General features: G+C 46.1%; 1 protein-coding gene and 1 pseudogene across 1 annotated transcript in view; both read left to right on the forward strand.

The window, feature by feature from the left end:
* Positions 1–599: 599 nt before the first annotated feature.
* LOC112315308 (U11 spliceosomal RNA) lies at positions 600–721 on the forward strand (annotated as a pseudogene).
* A 4645-nt stretch (positions 722–5366) lies between these two features.
* ITGA1 (integrin subunit alpha 1) overlaps positions 5367–18256 on the forward strand; it is a 141999-nt gene continuing 129109 nt past the window's right edge. Inside the window, exon 1 of the mRNA XM_045204810.3 lies at positions 5367–6059. Within this exon, the coding sequence (XP_045060745.2) occupies positions 5999–6059 (61 nt within the window). The 5' untranslated portion in view covers positions 5367–5998. The remainder of the gene's footprint in view (positions 6060–18256) is intronic.

The raw sequence follows: 18256 nt of genomic DNA on the forward strand, positions 1-18256 counted from the left end.
AACCCCTTGCCCACTTCCTGCAAAGCTAAACTCCAGAGCCTCCAGCTCTGTGAAACCCTGTCATTTTCTTCCTGTCGACTTTATCTTTTACTCTAGGGATCATCAGGTGCAATTAGAAAGATCATTCTATGCCTTTCTCTAGGCAGCTTGTAATCTCCTTGAGAACAGGGCCAAGCACTTGAACGTCGGGAGTCCCCAGGAGGCAGAAGACTCCCTTCGGTGCAGAAGGGGCTCCCTGTCTGTTTGAATGAATGAACTGCGGTAGGCAGAGGCTGCAGGCAATAAGAATGAGGGACTGACTATCCTGGTATGGATTACAGTCTGGTAGAACAGGTGAAAAATAGCCACATGACTATAAAACAAGAGATTTAGTGCTATTGTTTTAGAGCCAAATTATAGACACGCTTTCCCTTGATGTGTTTGCTTTTTATTAAATGCTAAAGAGTATTTCCACACATGTATATTCAGGGACCCCGTCCTATTACAAGAAACATCAGCCTTCTCAGTTTGATTACTAACTAACAATTTATTTGTTGCAATCCTGGGATTTCAAAGCCCACCTACTTAATTTAACATTTTGGAAATTAGTTGAAGGAAAAGAAAGGGGCTTCAGTCACGAGTGGCGGCTGGATTGCCCTACGTGCAGAATCGACATCAGGAGCTTTTGGGAGCATAGTTTTTGGTATCTGGGCAGCTGGTGATCATTAGCTATGGTGCCCATAAAATATAATAATAATAATAATAATAATAATAATAATAGAAAAAAAAGAAATTGCTTAGAGGGAAATAACTAAGTCAATCTGTTTAAATAATCCTAGAATTGCCTAACAGCTAAAATAGAATTAATTGACATTTCAAATTAAGGGACCCAGCAATGCAGCTAAAATGTTGCTGCTCTTCAGTGGTGGCTGGTGTGAGTCAGAGATGCCACAATTGAGGAGCCTTGCCAGGGCCCCACCCTCGCCTCCCTCCCTCATGGCAGCCCTAGCTGGTCACCCATGTTAAAGTCTGCCAGTACACTTTAGGGAGATTTCCTACAGCACTAAGAACTGCACCACAGCAAAGTTCTAGAGTTAAATTTCTTTCAGCAGTACCAGCTGCCCAAATGCCTTTGGCCCAGGTTTCTGGCACAGACTTGCTCAGGAAATAGGGCGGGAGGAGCACCTATTTTACTTTTTAAGTGAAGAAACACTCACAAGAACATTACGCAATAACCAAAAAGAAAATAAAAGCAAGAAATGGCTGGTTGGTGGTGAAGTTCAAGCGCCATGTCACTGTGACTTTATTTTGGTTGTAGAGGAAGCAATCTCAAATTCTAGCAGTAACAATATGGTAGCTTCACTGGCCTGCTTAATTTAACAGGCTCCAAGTTGAGGCATGTCAACGTCAGAAGTGAGGTCGGAACTGCTTGTTTCGGTTCCTAATTACACGTGAAAGAAATTAACGGACAGCAGCTCTTCGTGAAAGAAATTAACAGACAGCAGCTCTTCGGCAGGAAATCCACTGCCCCCCACCTCATGTTTGCTGCTGCAAATGCACAGCAGGAGTTTAAAACACACTGAGCTAGACTCGGCCACCCATGTGGCTTAGCTCCAGGAGCTCCGGTGGGGGTCTTTGCAGTGCACTCCCCTGAATACATACATAGTAACACTTGGAAACCTGAATCTCTATGAAATCTTTGTAAAAACAGAAGCAGCTCTAGACAATACCACTTCCGTTTACCATCGTGGAGTCGAGGAGAGGGGATGCTTTGATGCTACCTTAAAATGTATTTGAAACTTCATATTTAACTTTTAAAGAATATCATTTTGCATTTTTTATTGAAATAAATTTACCGTTTTTACAACAATTATAAAAGTATTTACTATAGAGTAAAACTGAAACCACCCCTACTCAGGTGGGAGAACCTTATTTACCCTGTGGCTTTAAGAACACACCATCTTACCACCAAAGGACACTAGACCTTCTTCTATTCCAAAAACCTTAGTAAAATTTTCTTCTCCTGTTAATAAAAAAATCCCTTTGACAGCTAGCTCATTTGAAAAGCAAGTCCTTGTAATTTCATGCATATACCTGTTTTACAGGGATATCTTCAAGATAATTCCCTAATCCAAAGCAAATATTCTAAAGGTGAGGGTTCCAGAAACAATCACAGGAGCTGACAGAGATGTATCCGATCAAATACTAAAGTTCCCTTCTGATGCCCATCAAATTGCATCACCACCCTCACGCCCTGCCTTACGGTGCCACTGTCTCGCTGATGCTAATTCTTCTACTGCCCAGGAGAATGATTCGTTACTATTAAGCACTTACTGTAACCCAGCCATTGTGCTAAATGCTGTGTAGGCTTCTCATTTAATCTTCACACCAATCTTCAGAGAAAGGCAGTGTTTTCATTCCCATTTTACACCCGAGAAAACTGAGGCTCAGAGAACTGGATACCTGAATCACACGGCCCCCATATGGCGGTTCCAGGACTTGGAGCAGTCCAGCTGGCAAACCTTACTTATTCCAGTAACTCCATGCCGTGTGTTAGATTACCTCTACGGAGAAAGCCTTGGTATGAGGTACATGTTTTTATTTTTGAGATTATTGGTTGGTGATGCCAATTACTTTTGCCTCATTTTGTAAACTCTTAAGTTCAGTCTCTAACCTCTTTGTGTCCTTTTAATTTTCACCCATATTTCTGTCTCTTTTTGCAAAGATTTTATTTGGTTTTCTTTAGAGAGAGGGGAAGGGAGGAAGAAAGAGAAGGAGAGAAACATCAGTGTGTGAGAGACACATCCATCAGTTGCCTCTCACACACCTCCCCAACCAGGGGCCAGGCCCGCCACCCAGACATGTGCCCTCACTGGGAATCGAATTGGAGATCCTTTGGTTTGCAGGCCAGTACTCAACCCACTGAGCCACACCAGCCAGGACAATTTCACCCATATTTCTCAAAACCCTAAAAAAAAAAAAGATCTCATCAGACTCGCTGTCCTTTAAAATAGAACAGTGTATCCTATAAATTCCAGCGCTTAGCATTTGCCATCAAGTGACCTCATGGAGTCACCAGTTTGTGAGCCTAGTTTCATCTTCTCGAAGCTTTCGTTTATTCAGTGGCATGCCTTCCTATCAGTCAGGAGAGTGTTGGTTAAGGAAATTGCTTGTCTGACATCACTTTGTGTTTAGATTTATTGAAGTTCAGAAAATGAGCACTTGTTTTTAAATGTAAGTCTTCGGCAAATGCTGATTTCTCCATGCCCACACTTGCCGTGATTTGACATGAAGATCAATAAGTATGGCCATAAGATTCATAACACACAGGGAAACGAACTTGAACTTTGGCGGTGGTAGTGGTGGTGGTCACCATTAGTTTGCAAGTCCCAGAGGAAATGAAATATTTAAAGTCAACATCTTTATTAACCCCCCAAAAAAGAAAGGGAAAGTTTCCATCAATTAAAACATTGATCATGTTATAAGTATGTTTTAACCCTACTTTACTTCAGTAAGATTTAACTTTACAATTCCTCTTTTATTCTTTTCTTTCAATATATTACAACTTTCTAGAAGTCCACATATGGGTATCTATATGTATGTGTAAAGATATATACATATACACAGATATATAAACACTATTTTCTGTTCTTGAAAACTGAGCAATTTAGAGAAAATGCTTTCTTCAAATTAAAAACCAATATTTTGAGTCAAGCATTCACTATCATTTTTTAAAAGATTTTATTTATTTATTTTCAGAGAGAGGGGAAGGGAGGGAGAAAGAGAGGAAGAGAGATGTCCCAGGGCAAGACAAACCTCAGTCAGTTGCCTCTCGCGAACCCCCAACTGGGGACAACCCAGGCGTGTGCCCTGACAGGGAATTGAACCAGTGACCTTTCAGTTCCCAAGCTGGCCCTCAATCCACTGAGCCACACCAGCCAGGGCTATGTTTATTATAATTTTAAATGTCTAAGCAATGAACAATTGACGAGTGTTTATTAATTATTGTGCAAAGCCCTGAGGGTCCACTGAGAGACAGCAGATGTGAAACTGTGGCCCGGGAGCCGAGATGTCCCCAGGAAAGGCCTTCCGCACAAATCTTTCCCTGCAGGGAACAGCAGGTTGTGACATCAGTTAATTAAAGAAGACGGGAGCGAGGTGGGAAAGCCGAATTGGGATAAGAGAGCGCTGAACGCAGGCAAAGAAGCCTTAAGAAAGGAGACCGAACTGTGAGAATCTAACGCAATGCAATTTTCCTAGAGGTGTATCGGTGGGATTCTGAACATAGCGCTAAGCAATTAAAAAAAAAAAAAAAAAAAAGGAAACCTCGAAACAAGGAAAAGCGGATTTTCAATATATTTACTAGGTAGTAGTGGATCATTTCAAAGACCTGAGTCCGAAGAGGAATTCCTTGGCTGACTGTCATGTGACTGACTGATTGGCTGGCCTTCGACCTCTCCTCTCAGCCCACCCACTTCCGACCATCATTCAACTTCTCTAACTTTCTTGTCTTCTGTAACTTTGGGCCTCTGCAATCTGCTCTTGGGCGACTGATTCAGTCATTCTTGTGGGCTTCTCCCCTCCCTTCCCGTGGGTTACCTGCCCTGCGCCACCTGTACTTCGTTCCAGGCCAGGAGTCCTCCTTTGGGGGGCACTCTTGCCCTGCCTAGCCCCCGTCCTGCTAGACAGACTGAATTAGTTCTTGAATTGAACGGAAGTGAATACAATTTCTTACCTCCACCACCTGTCAGCACAAACCCACTCACGCACTCCTTCCCTTTCTCTGAAATTCTCGAAAACACAAAAACACAGCAGCTTTAAAAATAGCGAGTAGTAGGTGATGACAACCAGTGAATGTGGCTCTTGACTCGGGGAGGTTGTACAACTCATCAGACAAGGGGCGGGCCTCCCGGGGACGGGCACCGAGACCCAGCGTTCCGCCGAGCCCACGTCAGTTCCCCGCAGCGGCGCGAGTGGGGGAGGAGGGAGCCACAAGGACTTGACTTCGCGCGCTCTTCCTTACAGCAGTCTACAGCAAGAGGCGGGCGGGGGGGGGGGCGCCCTGGGTTCTTTATTAGCTTCAATTCCCAGTGTACAGACACCCTAATTCAGCTTAAACAAAATAGCCCACGCGCATTCCATCTCGACGGGGAGGTTTCCCTCCCGCGTCCCTCTTGCGCTCTCTCTTTCTTTCCCCCCAGTTGTGTTTCTCCTTCCCTCCCGCTTATCAGTCTTCCCAAAAGAAAGCCCTGCTACGAACACCTCTTTACTCACGAATCACCAAAAACGAAGCAAACCCAGCCTAAGAGGCAGCAGAGCCCTCAGGGGGCGTGTCGGAGTGGGTGCGCCCCTGCGCGCGGGGCCCGCCCCTCCTAGTGCGCGAAGACTGCGCCCAAGTTCTGGTGTGCGCAGGACGGGGACCGAGGTCTCAAACCTGCTCGCTCTTGCAGACCGTCTGCCTCCTTCTGCGCAATCGGGCCCAGGAGCCCCGGCACTTTAAAAGTGCCCTCCCTGCCCAGAGCCAGAGAGCAGCGAGGGCTGTGAAGGAGGAGCCGCGGGGCTAGCAACATCCTCCCGAAGAGCCAGCCCTTGCCCGTCTTCCTACCACCTTAGGGAGTTGGCACGGACAGCGGGATCACCCTCTCCAGGAAAGGCAGATGTCCCTTTAAGGTTTGCTTCGCAGCTCGTGGACTTTAGCCTAAACACGGGCCCGCGAAGCTGGCTTTATTTGTCCATGTCTCGGACAGAGCCTGGGAGGCTGCCAGGCGCACTTCAGACAGCAGAGGCGCGAAGGGGCGGGCGGCGTGGCACTGCGTCTGGGATGTGACAAGCGTGCAGCGGACTTAGAAGCACCGGAGATCACTCTGCCGCTCCAGGGCGCCCCGGCCGGCGGGGCGGCGACTTAGACCCGCAGCGGCGGGCGGGCGGAGTGGCCAGCGAGCGCGCCTCCTGCGCCCGGTCCCGCCCGGACCCGTTCTGAGATCCAGCGCGCGTTCCCAGCGCTGCGGCCGCTCCGGCCATGGGCCCCCGGAGCCCCGCTCGCCCAGGGGTCGCTGTCGCCTGCGGCTGGCTCCTCACCGGTGAGAAACCCCGATTTCCTTAACCACCTCCTGCGCGAGGGGCTCGGGCGGTGGGAGGGAGGTGAGCGGAGCTGTGGCCCAGAGAGCAGGGGGCAGCGCGGACCCACTCTCGGGCGCTTCGGGTCGGGTCATCTTGGTAGTGGGAGCGCGGAAAGAGTTTCTGCGTCTTGTTTTTGGATAGGAGTTTTGTCGGCTTTTCACTGCCCTCCACCCAACGGAGGGAGGAGGCAGTGGTGAAAACTCTACCAGGCAGAACTGACTTTTCAAATTAAAGTTGTTTTGACAATTTGCTCTGTATCTTAGGACTATGCTGCCGGGCGTCCCCCTCCTTTCTTTCGGAGGGAGGAGATTGGAGGGCGCCTGATTTATAGGCAAAGTTCGTACTCTCTGGTTGCCCCGGGGAGGGAAGCACTGCGTTTTCGTGTTGTCAAGTATTCAGATCTTTCCTGCTGCACAACTGGAAGAGGCTAGAAGGCCAGGCGCGCATTTCTCGTCCTGAAATGTGTGTCTGTATTAGCTCCCAGAAGGAGGAGCCTTTGGGAATTGAGACAGGAATAGTGAACATTTGCTTTGTAAATATTACAGAGCTGACTTCTAGAAAATGCAAAATATACTCTTGTAATTTGTATAAACAGGCATTTTGGAGGGGAAGGGACTTTAAAAAAACACAGTGGATGTATCCAACGTAGAAAAAGGTTGAATCCTAGTATTTTCTAAGATTTTCCAAATGGTTAACCCAGGGCCTGATCTTCTTCAGCAGTCACTGATTGAGGAGGAAAGTTGTAATGGTGGAGGAGAGAAGGCAGACGGGTGCAGTTTTGTCTTAACGAAGTGACCTGATTAATGGTTTAATTAGTGGCTGGCTTTAGCATATATCATCAGTATTCGATTGTTCAGAGTCTTAACTGCTGAGATGCTTATTAGTACTAGTTAATTTAGCATTTTACCACGAAAAACAGGGGGATCCAGCCAGTTTAGCCTGCTAACGTTTATGAAGATTACTTAGACACGGATTATCAACAGGCAAAGCTTCCCCCCCGCCCCCCCCCCCTCAGTGAGATGGGGTGTGAAGAGAGCTCATTATGCGCTACTGACTTTTCACCCAGACAGTTTCCACTATTCAGGAAATGTCCAGTAATCCAAACAGTGGTAACTCCTGACCAGCCTCGCAGCCAGTGAATGCTTCAATGTATCAGCGACCATCACCGCCCTTTACACACCTGACCCGCGACGCCTTTCCCAGCTCAAATTCTTTGGAGGTCACTTGCCTGTTGGTGGTGTTGTGCAAAATCTGAAAAGCTTACTAACTCTTTAAATAGTACCTTTTCCATTTGACCAAACAGGCAGTCACTGATGCAGAGATGATCGAATTATATTTGCATATCCTCTAAAAAGACAAGAACAATAAAAAAAAGATGTTAAGAAGTTGCAATTTCATATATATTATTATATATAATCTTATTTTCATATGTATATTTATATGTCTACATATATATATATAGGTACTTTTTTTAGGTTCACCCACTTTACGTCTCCGTGCCTGAAACAGTCGCATGTTATATACACTGTAAGTTTTCTGCTATTGTTGGGATAATGTGCCTTGCTGAGTCCAGGAAGGGATTTAAAGAAAAATAATGCATAGATACTTTGAAATTATAATACTTTATTCCCTTTTGTGTGTGCGTATGTGTACATGTGTGTATGTTAATGATATTGAAATTTAGAATTTAAAAAAAGTTGCTGTGTCAGAAGCAATAGATTCTTCATATGTGCTACATTTATGCCCATTTCACAATGCAAGGATCTGACATTTGTCTTCTTTTCCTTTGCTGGTTTCCCAGCCAGTCACTGTCTTGTCTTCCTCGGAAACTTCGCATCAGTAAGCAGAGTCCACACTTAACCTGGGGGCTGATCAGCAACCCACCCATGCACTGGACTGTAGGGAGCTCTTCTTGTCTCCAATCTGAACCCAACCTGAAATTCGTCTTCCTAGCAAGTGCTTTTCATTTTATCTTAGTGTTTAATCAGAAAAAACATTGGTGATTCTTTGTTGTCTTCAGATGAAATCCCAAATTCTCAAGCGACCCCTCCAGGTTGGCCCTAATCTAGCACCATGTACCTCCTGTGACCCTTCCGTCAGGTTCCTGGTGCTGTTGTAACAGATTGCTGCCGATTTACTCGTTTCACACAAGACACACTTCCTACTGCACAGTTCTGCCGGTCAGAAGTCTCACTGGGCTAAAATCAGGGCATCGGAGGTGGAGTTGTGTTTCTTCTGAAGGCTCCAGGGAGAACCCATTTCCAGCTTCCAGGGGCCGCCACCTGCATTCCACGTGGCTCCATTCGCCTCCTTCAAAGCCTGCAGGACACATAGTCATCTCTTTCCCTCTTGCTCCTCTTCTTCATCACATTTCCTTCTCTGGTTCTGGCTCTATGACCTGCCACTGGTAAGGACCCTTCTCATTACCGTGGGCCCTCCTGAATAATACAGGACTATCTCTCCCCCTCGGGATCCTTAATTTAATCACACATGGCAGGTCCCTCTTGCTGGATAAGGAAACAGTTACTTACAGGTTCCAGGGATGGGGACAGGGGCATCTCTGAGAGACCATGATTCTGCACCTTAATACCCTTGAACATAAACTCCCCACGACAGCAGTCATAGTTTCTTACTGCGCCCATAATCCTCTTGCTCATTTTGCTACTGTGGATTTGATCTTGTTGCTGCTTTTTTAAAATATTTTTTATTCATTGATTTTAGAGATTGAGAGGGAGGGAGGGAGAGAGAGGGGGGAAGAGAAACATCAATTTGTTGTTGCACTTATTTATGCATTCATTGGTTGCTTCTTGTGTGTGCCCTGACCAGGGATGGAACTCTCAACCTTGGCATATCTGGACAGAGTTCTAATCAAGCAGCTTGTTGTTTTATGCATCTAGAAGAGACTCCACCCTTCCTTCCCACCACCCACTGTGGTCTAAACAAATTCTCTCCAATCTTGCAAACTGGGTTTTCGCCACAAGAAACCACCACCATCCCAATAAATTTCCATTAGGTTTAGAACTGTCTGGTATTAGCATTTTCCAATCTGTAAAAATGATTCATTAGGAAAGATACCCTCCCTTATGTTCAAATAAAGTCATCATTGTTATTTTGTATCTGTAAAAGTCCCCCCAAAAAATCTAGTGGCACTTACAAAGGATTTAACTGAGGGAAGTTGAATAAAAGGACTTTTTACAGAGGACCTGACAAGATGGGGGGACGGAGCCTCTGAGGCCAACGGGAAGAAAAGCCATTACCAGTCCTGGCCTGAGGAGGGCGCCCTGCCAGCCCGACCTAGAACTCTGGCTGTGGGAGGGGGGTCCCTGGGACCAGAGCTGTGGCCTCAGCACTAGGAATGCAGCTAGTGTCTAAACTGGAGCCCAGCAGGGAGGGAGCAGGGGAAATAAGTACTCCTTTTCCTCCTGTTCTCCAGTTGTGTCCCAGGCCCACCCACTGGTCACACCCAGATGGCAGAATTCAACCTCCCCCCCCCCCCCCCCCCCCGTGGCGACAAAGGTCAAACACGCAGCAGAGAAAGAGTAGCGCAGTGATGAAAGGCACGTATTTATCGACCACCTATTATATGTGTGAGGACTTTACATGTGTGATTTCATTTCAGTCGCAGAAAAAGGGAGAATTTGGGAATGATTATCCATATTTGTGAGTTAAAGAAACCAAAGCAGTTAAATTAATTTATCCAAAGTCGCACAACTACTAAAGGGCAACTCCTGTGCTCAGTGAGATTTCTGGCCTCAAACCTCACGCTCTGAGGCTGCCCAGACGTGAGCCCATCTCCTTCCTGCAAGTGAGTCTGTTACTTGCGTGACTTCAGGCCCACGGTGAAACTAGTTGACGTCTTGCCCTACAGTCAGCACAACTCAGACGAGAGCACTTTCTCTCTGTACATTCAGGATACAAATGTAGAACGGCCCCTAATTACGTTACAGGTCTCTCCTCCCTAGAAACATTTTAGTTGGCCTAGAAGTAAGGGTGTTCTTTTGTGACTTTCTGCACAGCCAAGGTTTCCTACTCAAAATGCAGTCCAGTGAGGCGGTGGCTGAATATGGGAGGGAGTCAGCCACCTACCTGTGGCTCCAATGGCATACAATGGGCTGCCAGGAATTACTCCTCAGGCATTAAAATATCTGTAAAGACAGCGATAAACCCACAGGATTTTTGTGGACTTGCTTGTTCAGTAAGTAGGCAGTGAGAGTATCAGTGGAACACACATGCTACACTAGTTTGCCTATTTTTCTTCCCTGATGTTATTTGGATGCGTGGGCTCTGGGGCCGGAGCTTCTAACTGTGGATCTGACTTTCGCAACTGGATGCTCCTCGGCCTGTGGTTCTCCACCTCCAACCCAACAAGCTTCCCATTAGAATTTGAATTTGATGAATTTTCATGTCCCTTGAAACATTTCATAAGATAAGGTAGCACATGTTTAGTATACAAAGTGGGGCAAAAGTAGGTTTACAGTTGTGAGTATGCAAAACAATTTGTTCTTGTGTTATTAATTAGTCATTATTGTGTTATATTTTCATACAGACAACAGTAAACCTACTTTGCCCCACCTTGTATATTCAGAAAATTAGGGATTGAAATGCTAATTTTTACCTATGCCATTCTTCTGTTGTATGAAACGCAAAGCTGGGTATTTCGATTCAATTTAAAAACTGAGGAGAAAGGTACTTGGAGTGTTGCCACAGTGCTGAAGTCAGCATCACTGCCTGCCCCGTGCTCTGTGCCTGGGGGGTTGGATTCGTTCCCCGAGCAAGTACAGCATCCAGACGCGGACATGTGTTGAAGCCGTTCCATCCTCCACACCACTGAGCGGCCTTCGGCTCCTCTGCGGTGCCAGCCTATCAGACGTCGCTGGGCCTTTGCATAAGAGCTACTCACACTGTCACAGAAGTCCCAATGTGCATGTCATTTCCAAGAAGCCCCCTGGACTAAATTGGACCCCCTGCCCCAGAATCCTGAGGTCCTCTGCTCCTGTGACATGCCATGTAACACCATAATGAAATGCCCAGTTGTCTTCCCAGCTCGCTGTATGTTCTCTGAGGTAGGGTCTTTGCGAATCCTTAGCATGGGCACTCACAACTTTGTGATGGAGTGAATCATGAAAGCAAAGACTACAGACAGACTCACAACTCACTCAAGGGATCAGACTGTCTCCTTTAATTATACCCACTCCTGGAATACACATATATACCCACCCATACTGACATCGCATTGAATGGAGGTTACTAGCAATTGAATAATGCAGCATAACTCAGTCGTGCTGAGAAAGGAAGGCGCCGCCAATCCAATTGTGACACAAGAGGATTAGATGTTGGCACGTGGGGAAACGCGCGTCTGATAGTTAGAATCAATGATAACATGGTACACCGACGTGGCCATTTCCTGTCATATTTCTTTGTATTTTCGCAAACTGCATCAGAAGATTGGAAACACACCCCCGGGTACAAATGACATGGAACGCTGTCCCTCTTCTCAGCTCTCCTCCGGGGCCAGGCTCCTCCCTGGTTTGGGCTAATTGCTCCTCTGGCAACAGCACGCTCACCAGATCCCAAGAGGAGAACTTCCTCTAAATACTTTTAAGAGGAAGCGTCAGGAAAAAAAGTGGCAATAAGTTAAAAAAAAAAAAAAGTTCCAGTTGCCCAGGGTCCATGACTCTGGTTGGGCAAACCCCAACCTTCTGTGGTTGGGTGGTGTGCACGCGGGCGGTGTGTGCGGGCCGGGATCGAAGTTTCGCCTGACGTCTTCTGTCACTGAAGGGAAGGGGAAGAGTAAACTAAGTCTGCAAAGGAAATTAAAGTATATGCACTGGTTGGTGTTAAGAATTCATTTCAGTGCTAAAACATTAAATTTGCAGATCTCTGGAAACAGAACAAGTGAGAAGTCTGAACTGAAAAATCGCTGTCATGCAGACATTAAAAGGAATGGTGGTGTATGCTTCGTTTGTGTGAATTATCTCAGATCTGCAGAAATAAACGCAAATACATAAACTTCAGTAGGGTGGCTAAGTCACGTTAGAATGTCAAATGATTGAGATGATTGAAACTTGCACGTTTTATTGTAAATCCTATTCTCTAAATACAAATGAGGAGGTACTTACAAATTATTTTATTAGATAGACTTTTAGATTGCCAAATACAAAAATTTGAAAACATGTGAGAATTCACGAGTCCTTAAAATTGTACATTTTACTGTAAATTTTTTGGTGAAATGATTCTGTAAAGTGTAGGGATACATACAAACAGAAACATCCCCACATCCCCATGCGCTTCTGTTGATAAGATTTTGTTTATCAGGTAGGAGGTTTCATATTGCTTAGTTACAATTCCAAGTACATATTTTTAATCACAGGAAATTTAGCTAGTGAGTACAAGTGTTTTTATATATATTTATATTTATATATATAGATACACACACACTTGTGAGTACAAGTTATATATATACACACTCAAGTTTGTATATTATATATTATATATAATATGTATTATATATTCATATACACACACACACACACACATACACTTTCCCTTTTCCTTTTTCCTTTGGCTGAATTAGCTGAACAGCCCTCCCAACCTTCCACTTAGCTTGGCGTGTGGAAGTCGCGTGGACACCGCTTTACAAGCTGAGGTCTCTGCACATTCTCTCCAAATAAATAATTGCATTTATTGCTAGATACTCCTAACCAGAACTCTGGCTACTTGTTCTGTAAAGTTCATTCTGCAAGCTACGGATAATAAAGTGATCGTTGTTATGCATCATTTTTAAAGATTTTAAGATCTTTCCTTCAATAAGCTGCATTTAAATTAACCATTTTTCTTATCCAAGCATAGATATCTCAAAAGTGGAAATAGGTTTATAGAAACTTATCTTTTTTCTGTTGTTAGCAACACTACGACCCAGAATGTGGTTCCCCAGTTTTACGACGTCAGTGATAGACAAGTTAAAACTCTGAATTAAAGGAGAACCAACCAGCACCTGTTCGTCACACTGCAACCATGACGGGTACCGGGTGTCTGGCTGGGTTGCAGGAGCACAAAACCGCAGAAAAAGTGGTCTCTGCCTTTAAAAGGCTCACAGTCTGAGGGAACCAACAGACAGGCAAAGAAGCTATGGTGGGAGGAGCCTGCAAGGTGCTTTAAGAAGAGGAGAAAGATTAGTTTGTGTTGCGGGAGAGTGAGCATCGCAAAAAATACGAGAGAGCAGCAAGAAGGTTGATACAGCCCCTCCTGTACTAAGCATAAGACATTCAGACAAGATTTCTATCTTGCTTGAATAACCTCTGCCGCTGTCATGCAAACCATTCCAACCGTGTTATACTAAGAAGAAGGACTGATGCGTGAACTGCTTTGGGCAGCAGGACGGACTTAAGGGGGCCCTGGAGGAGTGGTGCTGGGATAAATGAACGCACCCAACGGGCTGTCCCTAAGTCAACTTGGCTGTCTGATCCAGATGTCTAGCTTCCAGCCAGGCATTCTTAGAGATTTACCCTAGTACCTTCTGTGTTTACAGACTTCGGGCAGTTTACAAAGTATCATAATCTCATTCCAACCTCATCCACCAGGCCAGAGGAGAGAGGCGGGACAAGTAATCCTGTTTACCACTTAGAATGGAAAAATTTAGTCTCGCAGAGTTTAGGAGAATTTGTCTAACATTGCTAGAATCTAACCAGAAAAGACCAGAACTCGGCTCTGCCCACTCTTGGTGGGCAAGCAGAGAACTAGGTGTCAATCTCTTACAGCTAAAAGGGACCTTAGGAAGAATCGAACTCAAAAGTTAAATGCAAAATTGAAAATAAATGCGTTAGGGTGAGGTTATGGGTATTGTTTTAATTTCTTAAATATTGTTGCAGCACAGTTTTTACAACTGAAACAGTGTTAATTATTGAATTCAATGCCCTCGATTCTTAAGTAAAAGAAACTGAGTCTCAAAGAGACGGAGCCCCACCACACCTCACAGGAAACCCCCACTGCCCGGGGAGGAACCGCAGCCCAGCACAAGGGACTGCGGCGCGATTCTTGTTCGGAGACACTAGAAGTATGTCAGAAAGAACAAACTGAAACCTTTTAGAGGTAATAACATTAACGTTTTCTTTTAGAGAGATTAATATAAATAAAATATAGAGAAATAGGTATAAAGTTACTGATGTACAGGTGTCTATTTCCAAAGAACTAATACATAATTATAAAATTAGACTTCAAAGCAACGGAGCTAAACCATGGTCTTTTTCTCATGTCCTCACAATTTGTCTTATTTTGGTGAAGAGTGAAAATACCATAATACTGCCCTATACCGGTAGCAGTACTCGAGAAAGAGGAATTACTTTTTAAACTGAATTATTCAGTTAAGTGCACAATAGTTGGTGACAATATCAGTGCCTTAAGGACTGCCTGTGACAATGTTCCCAGAGCTGCCACACTTTGCAGCTGTCACCTGCTCAGCCTGCCGTCCATGTGAGTGCCTGCTGCGTGCGAGGGGCTTGTTGACGGTCAGCGGAGGGACCCACTCAGTGTTGAGTAACACAGAAAAGACACGTATTCCAACGAATACGATGTACGGTTTCAAGTCTGAGATCACACTTACACTGGTCCTTAAAGATACGTAGGATTTATGGAAGCGGCAGTAAGACGGTGCGGCGTTTTAAATGGAGAGGACAGAGCGGAGCTGAGGCCGCCAAGCAGAAGTTCCCAGGAAGGATGTATGGGGAACCGGGACTCTGGCCATGGTGGAACAGGGTCTGGGTGGGGACCAGTGGGAACAAGGGCTGGTAAAGCCAAGCCACGGAGGCCTTGAATGCCGGGCAATTCGGATTTCAATGATCAGGAATGGGAACACCAAATAACTCAAAATAAAAGTGTGACGATTGGTCTAGAACTACTAAATTACAACACAAAATCTGGGAGAAAACATCTGCTCACTCTACAATTAGCTCCTTTCAGTTAAAAAAAAAAGTTCTGCTCCATCACTGAAGCACATTCATGTTTAAGATGACAGCCCAAAGCAGTTTGCCTCATAATTTAAATAAATTTTAGAAAACCACAGACTTAACAATGTGGGTTTTCACAGTTTTTTTAAAAGAGCAGCTTTAGCTTTATAGAAAACGTAAGCAGAAGATACAGTTTCCATACAATTGGCCCCTGCCACACACAAATACTCTCCCCTGTGACTATCTTGCCCTAGTGTGGCCCATTTGTTACAACCGATGAACCGATACTGATACATTACCTTAAAATGAAGTCCACAGTTTGTATTTGTGTATATTTCTATGGATTTTGACAAATGCATGTCGTATGTCCACCTTTACAGTGTCATACCGAATAGTGATACTGCCCTAAAAAATCCCCTGCCCTCTGCCTATTCACCCCTCTTTCCCTTCTCCTCTCCAGCCTCTGCAACCAGGGATTTTCCTACGGCCTGTGTAGCTTTGCCTTTTTCAGAAGGCCATGTAGGTGGAACACACAGTCTGTAGCCTTTTCAGGATGGCCTGTTTATGTTCTCTGTTTCCAGTTTCTTTCCTTGTCACTCACCCAGCCACGTCAATGAAACAGCTCTTGTCAGGACCGTCAACGGTACCAATGATCCTGTTCCGGGGTCATTATCTGACCTCTGAGCAGCATCTGACACCGGGGATGGGTCACCGCCTTGCCAGGGCTCCCACTTTCAGCCTCCTCTCCCCCAAATCAGCTGCTCCCTCATTGCTCTCTGAGAGTTTCTCCTTAGCTACGCAGCTTTAAACTCCAACTCTATGTTGATAACCTCTCTGCGTACCCAGCATCCTATGCCGCGGCCACAGCACGACGACATGAATGTGTCACTGTCACATCACACCCAACACTCCAGCCTGACTTCATCGTCACCGCATCCTTCTCCCCACTCCACAGCTTGTCTCTGTGAATTACAATTCCACCCTTCCCGTCTCTGGTCCAAAATATCGGATTCACAGTATTTTAGAAACATTTTCTCTCGTGCCTCTTGGCACGTGTGGATTAGCCTGGCCATCATACAATTGTTAGATGAGGTCCTCTCTCCTTCAAATTCTACTACCTGGGCCCGAGCCACCATCCCTTATGCGTGTTGTCCACAGGTTTTAAACATAGGAAAATGTATTTTCCTAAAATAGAATATTGGGTTTGTTTTTGGTTTGTTTGTTTTTTTTTTCAAGGATTATATTGGTGACCTAGGCTGGGCAAAATGAAAACTGTTGAAAAGAAGACAAAGACTTTTTTAAAAAGTGATGAAAGAGCGAGGAAGGGAATGGTGCCTTTCAAACCCTGCAGGTTGGTTTTGTTCAATGGCAAAGGTGGCAGTTAAGGGGAAGTGGCAGTGGGTAACAGCACAGGGCTTGTGGTTGCAGAGATGACTTCAGGCGACCATAATGTGGCGTTGCAGGAGCGGAAAGAGGAGAGGAGGGTGTGGAGGGAAGCTGGTCTGAATTTCAATGTTGGTTATATGTTTTCTGAATACCTTTCTTAACTTCTCTGTAATCCATTTTTTTTAACCTATAAAATGAGGATAACAAATGTTGGTCTTACAGATGAGCATTAGAAAGAGCATAAGAAATATTCAATATTCAGTAAATGATGAATATTCAATAAATGATAGCTCGTCAGAAAGAACCAAACATTTATTAAGATCTTACTGTGCGCTGCCGCTGTGATTCTGTGGGTTTTAATCCTTGGCTGACTTTGGAGACAGGTGAATTGTATTTAGAAAGGTGATCAAGGAGAACTTCAAAGTATCTCTTTCCTCTCCTCGCCCTCCCTCCCTCTCCAGTTACGAAGTCTTCTAGGTTAATAAACACCCTTTTTAAAAGATACATTGTCTTTTGGAGAGGCAAGCCGTCTTCACACGCTGGGGTGACCCGTTCCTTGTAGGTGGATTCTCGTGGAAGTGGAAGTGGCGGGAGAAAGCCAGGAGCCAGGAACTTCGGGAGGGGTCAGTGTCGCCGGAAGGCGGGGCAGGACGTGAGAGGGAGGTGAGGCCACAGAATGAAGAGCGGTCCTACTGGGCACTCCAGCTGCAGAGAGCAACCTTCGTGTCCCCTGACAACCTCTGAGCAAGATCACTGAGACTCGAGTAGAAAGACTTGTGCCAAAGTCGGATTCCTCGCTTTCAGCCCTGCCTCCCATTTCAGGGTGACGAGCTTCCCCGTCCCCGCCGCACACGGGAAGGCAGGAAAGATGATGAATGAGCTGGCGCCGTTGGACTCCAGTGCCCTGCGCCGCGTCCTAACTTCCCAGAAAACTTGGCGGGGCGTTTACTGTGGGCTGGTCTTCTTAACCGGCAATCCCCACCCCTCCAACCGCCCCACCCCCCGCAAACGCTGGGGTTTAGGGGTTTTCTTTTAAGCCAATTCTGCAGCTGTCAGGTCGGGGGTCCTAGTGGATCAGTTTCCCTCCCCCCGCCCTACACTTGCCAAACCTCAGCTCTCAGCAGCCCCGCCTGGGCTCCTCCGACCCAACCCCCAGCCTGAACTTTGCCCCCGCGGCTGAACAGAACGCCTGAGAGGGCCCGTCCCGGGCTCTGGGATTCCCAGGCAGCGTGCAAGAGACTGCGAGGTCCGCCCCGGGGCAGACCGCGCGGTGTTCCCTCCATCCCCGGGACCGGCGCCCTGACCTAGGGCTGATCAGGTCCCGCCCGCGCGACCACCGCGACCCGTCCTTCTTGGAAGCCGCTCTGGGAGGATCTGGGTCCTGGCGGCTTGTGGCGTCCTAGGGCGGATGTGGCGAGAACAAAGCGTATTTTGGAACTTTAGGGTCAAGTCTTGCACTTTCGAGAATTTTTTTTAGTTTTAGGTAAGTTTTGAAATTGGATTCACCAAACGTAGAAGGCGGAGAGCGGCAACTGCACGCAGCTTTAGAAAACATGTACATTTTCACTCACGCATCTTCAGATTGTTCACTAACTAGAAAGGACGGGAAAACTGAGCAAGCGAGACTCGAGCATTAAAATAAAGGACTCTCCAGCAAGAAGTGGGCACCTCTAATAGGGGATTTACGGCCAGGAGCACCTCCCGGTTACTGCGCCTGCGCACGCGCAAAGTGCGGCCCCCGCCTCCCCTCGGACGTCATCCTGCGCCGGGAGGGGGAGCAGGGGAGCGAGCTGCGCATGCGCTGTCATTGCATCAGCCACTGGGTCAGC

This window comes from Desmodus rotundus, chromosome 1, assembly GCF_022682495.2.
Source record: "Desmodus rotundus isolate HL8 chromosome 1, HLdesRot8A.1, whole genome shotgun sequence".
Classification (NCBI taxonomy): domain Eukaryota; kingdom Metazoa; phylum Chordata; class Mammalia; order Chiroptera; family Phyllostomidae; genus Desmodus; species Desmodus rotundus.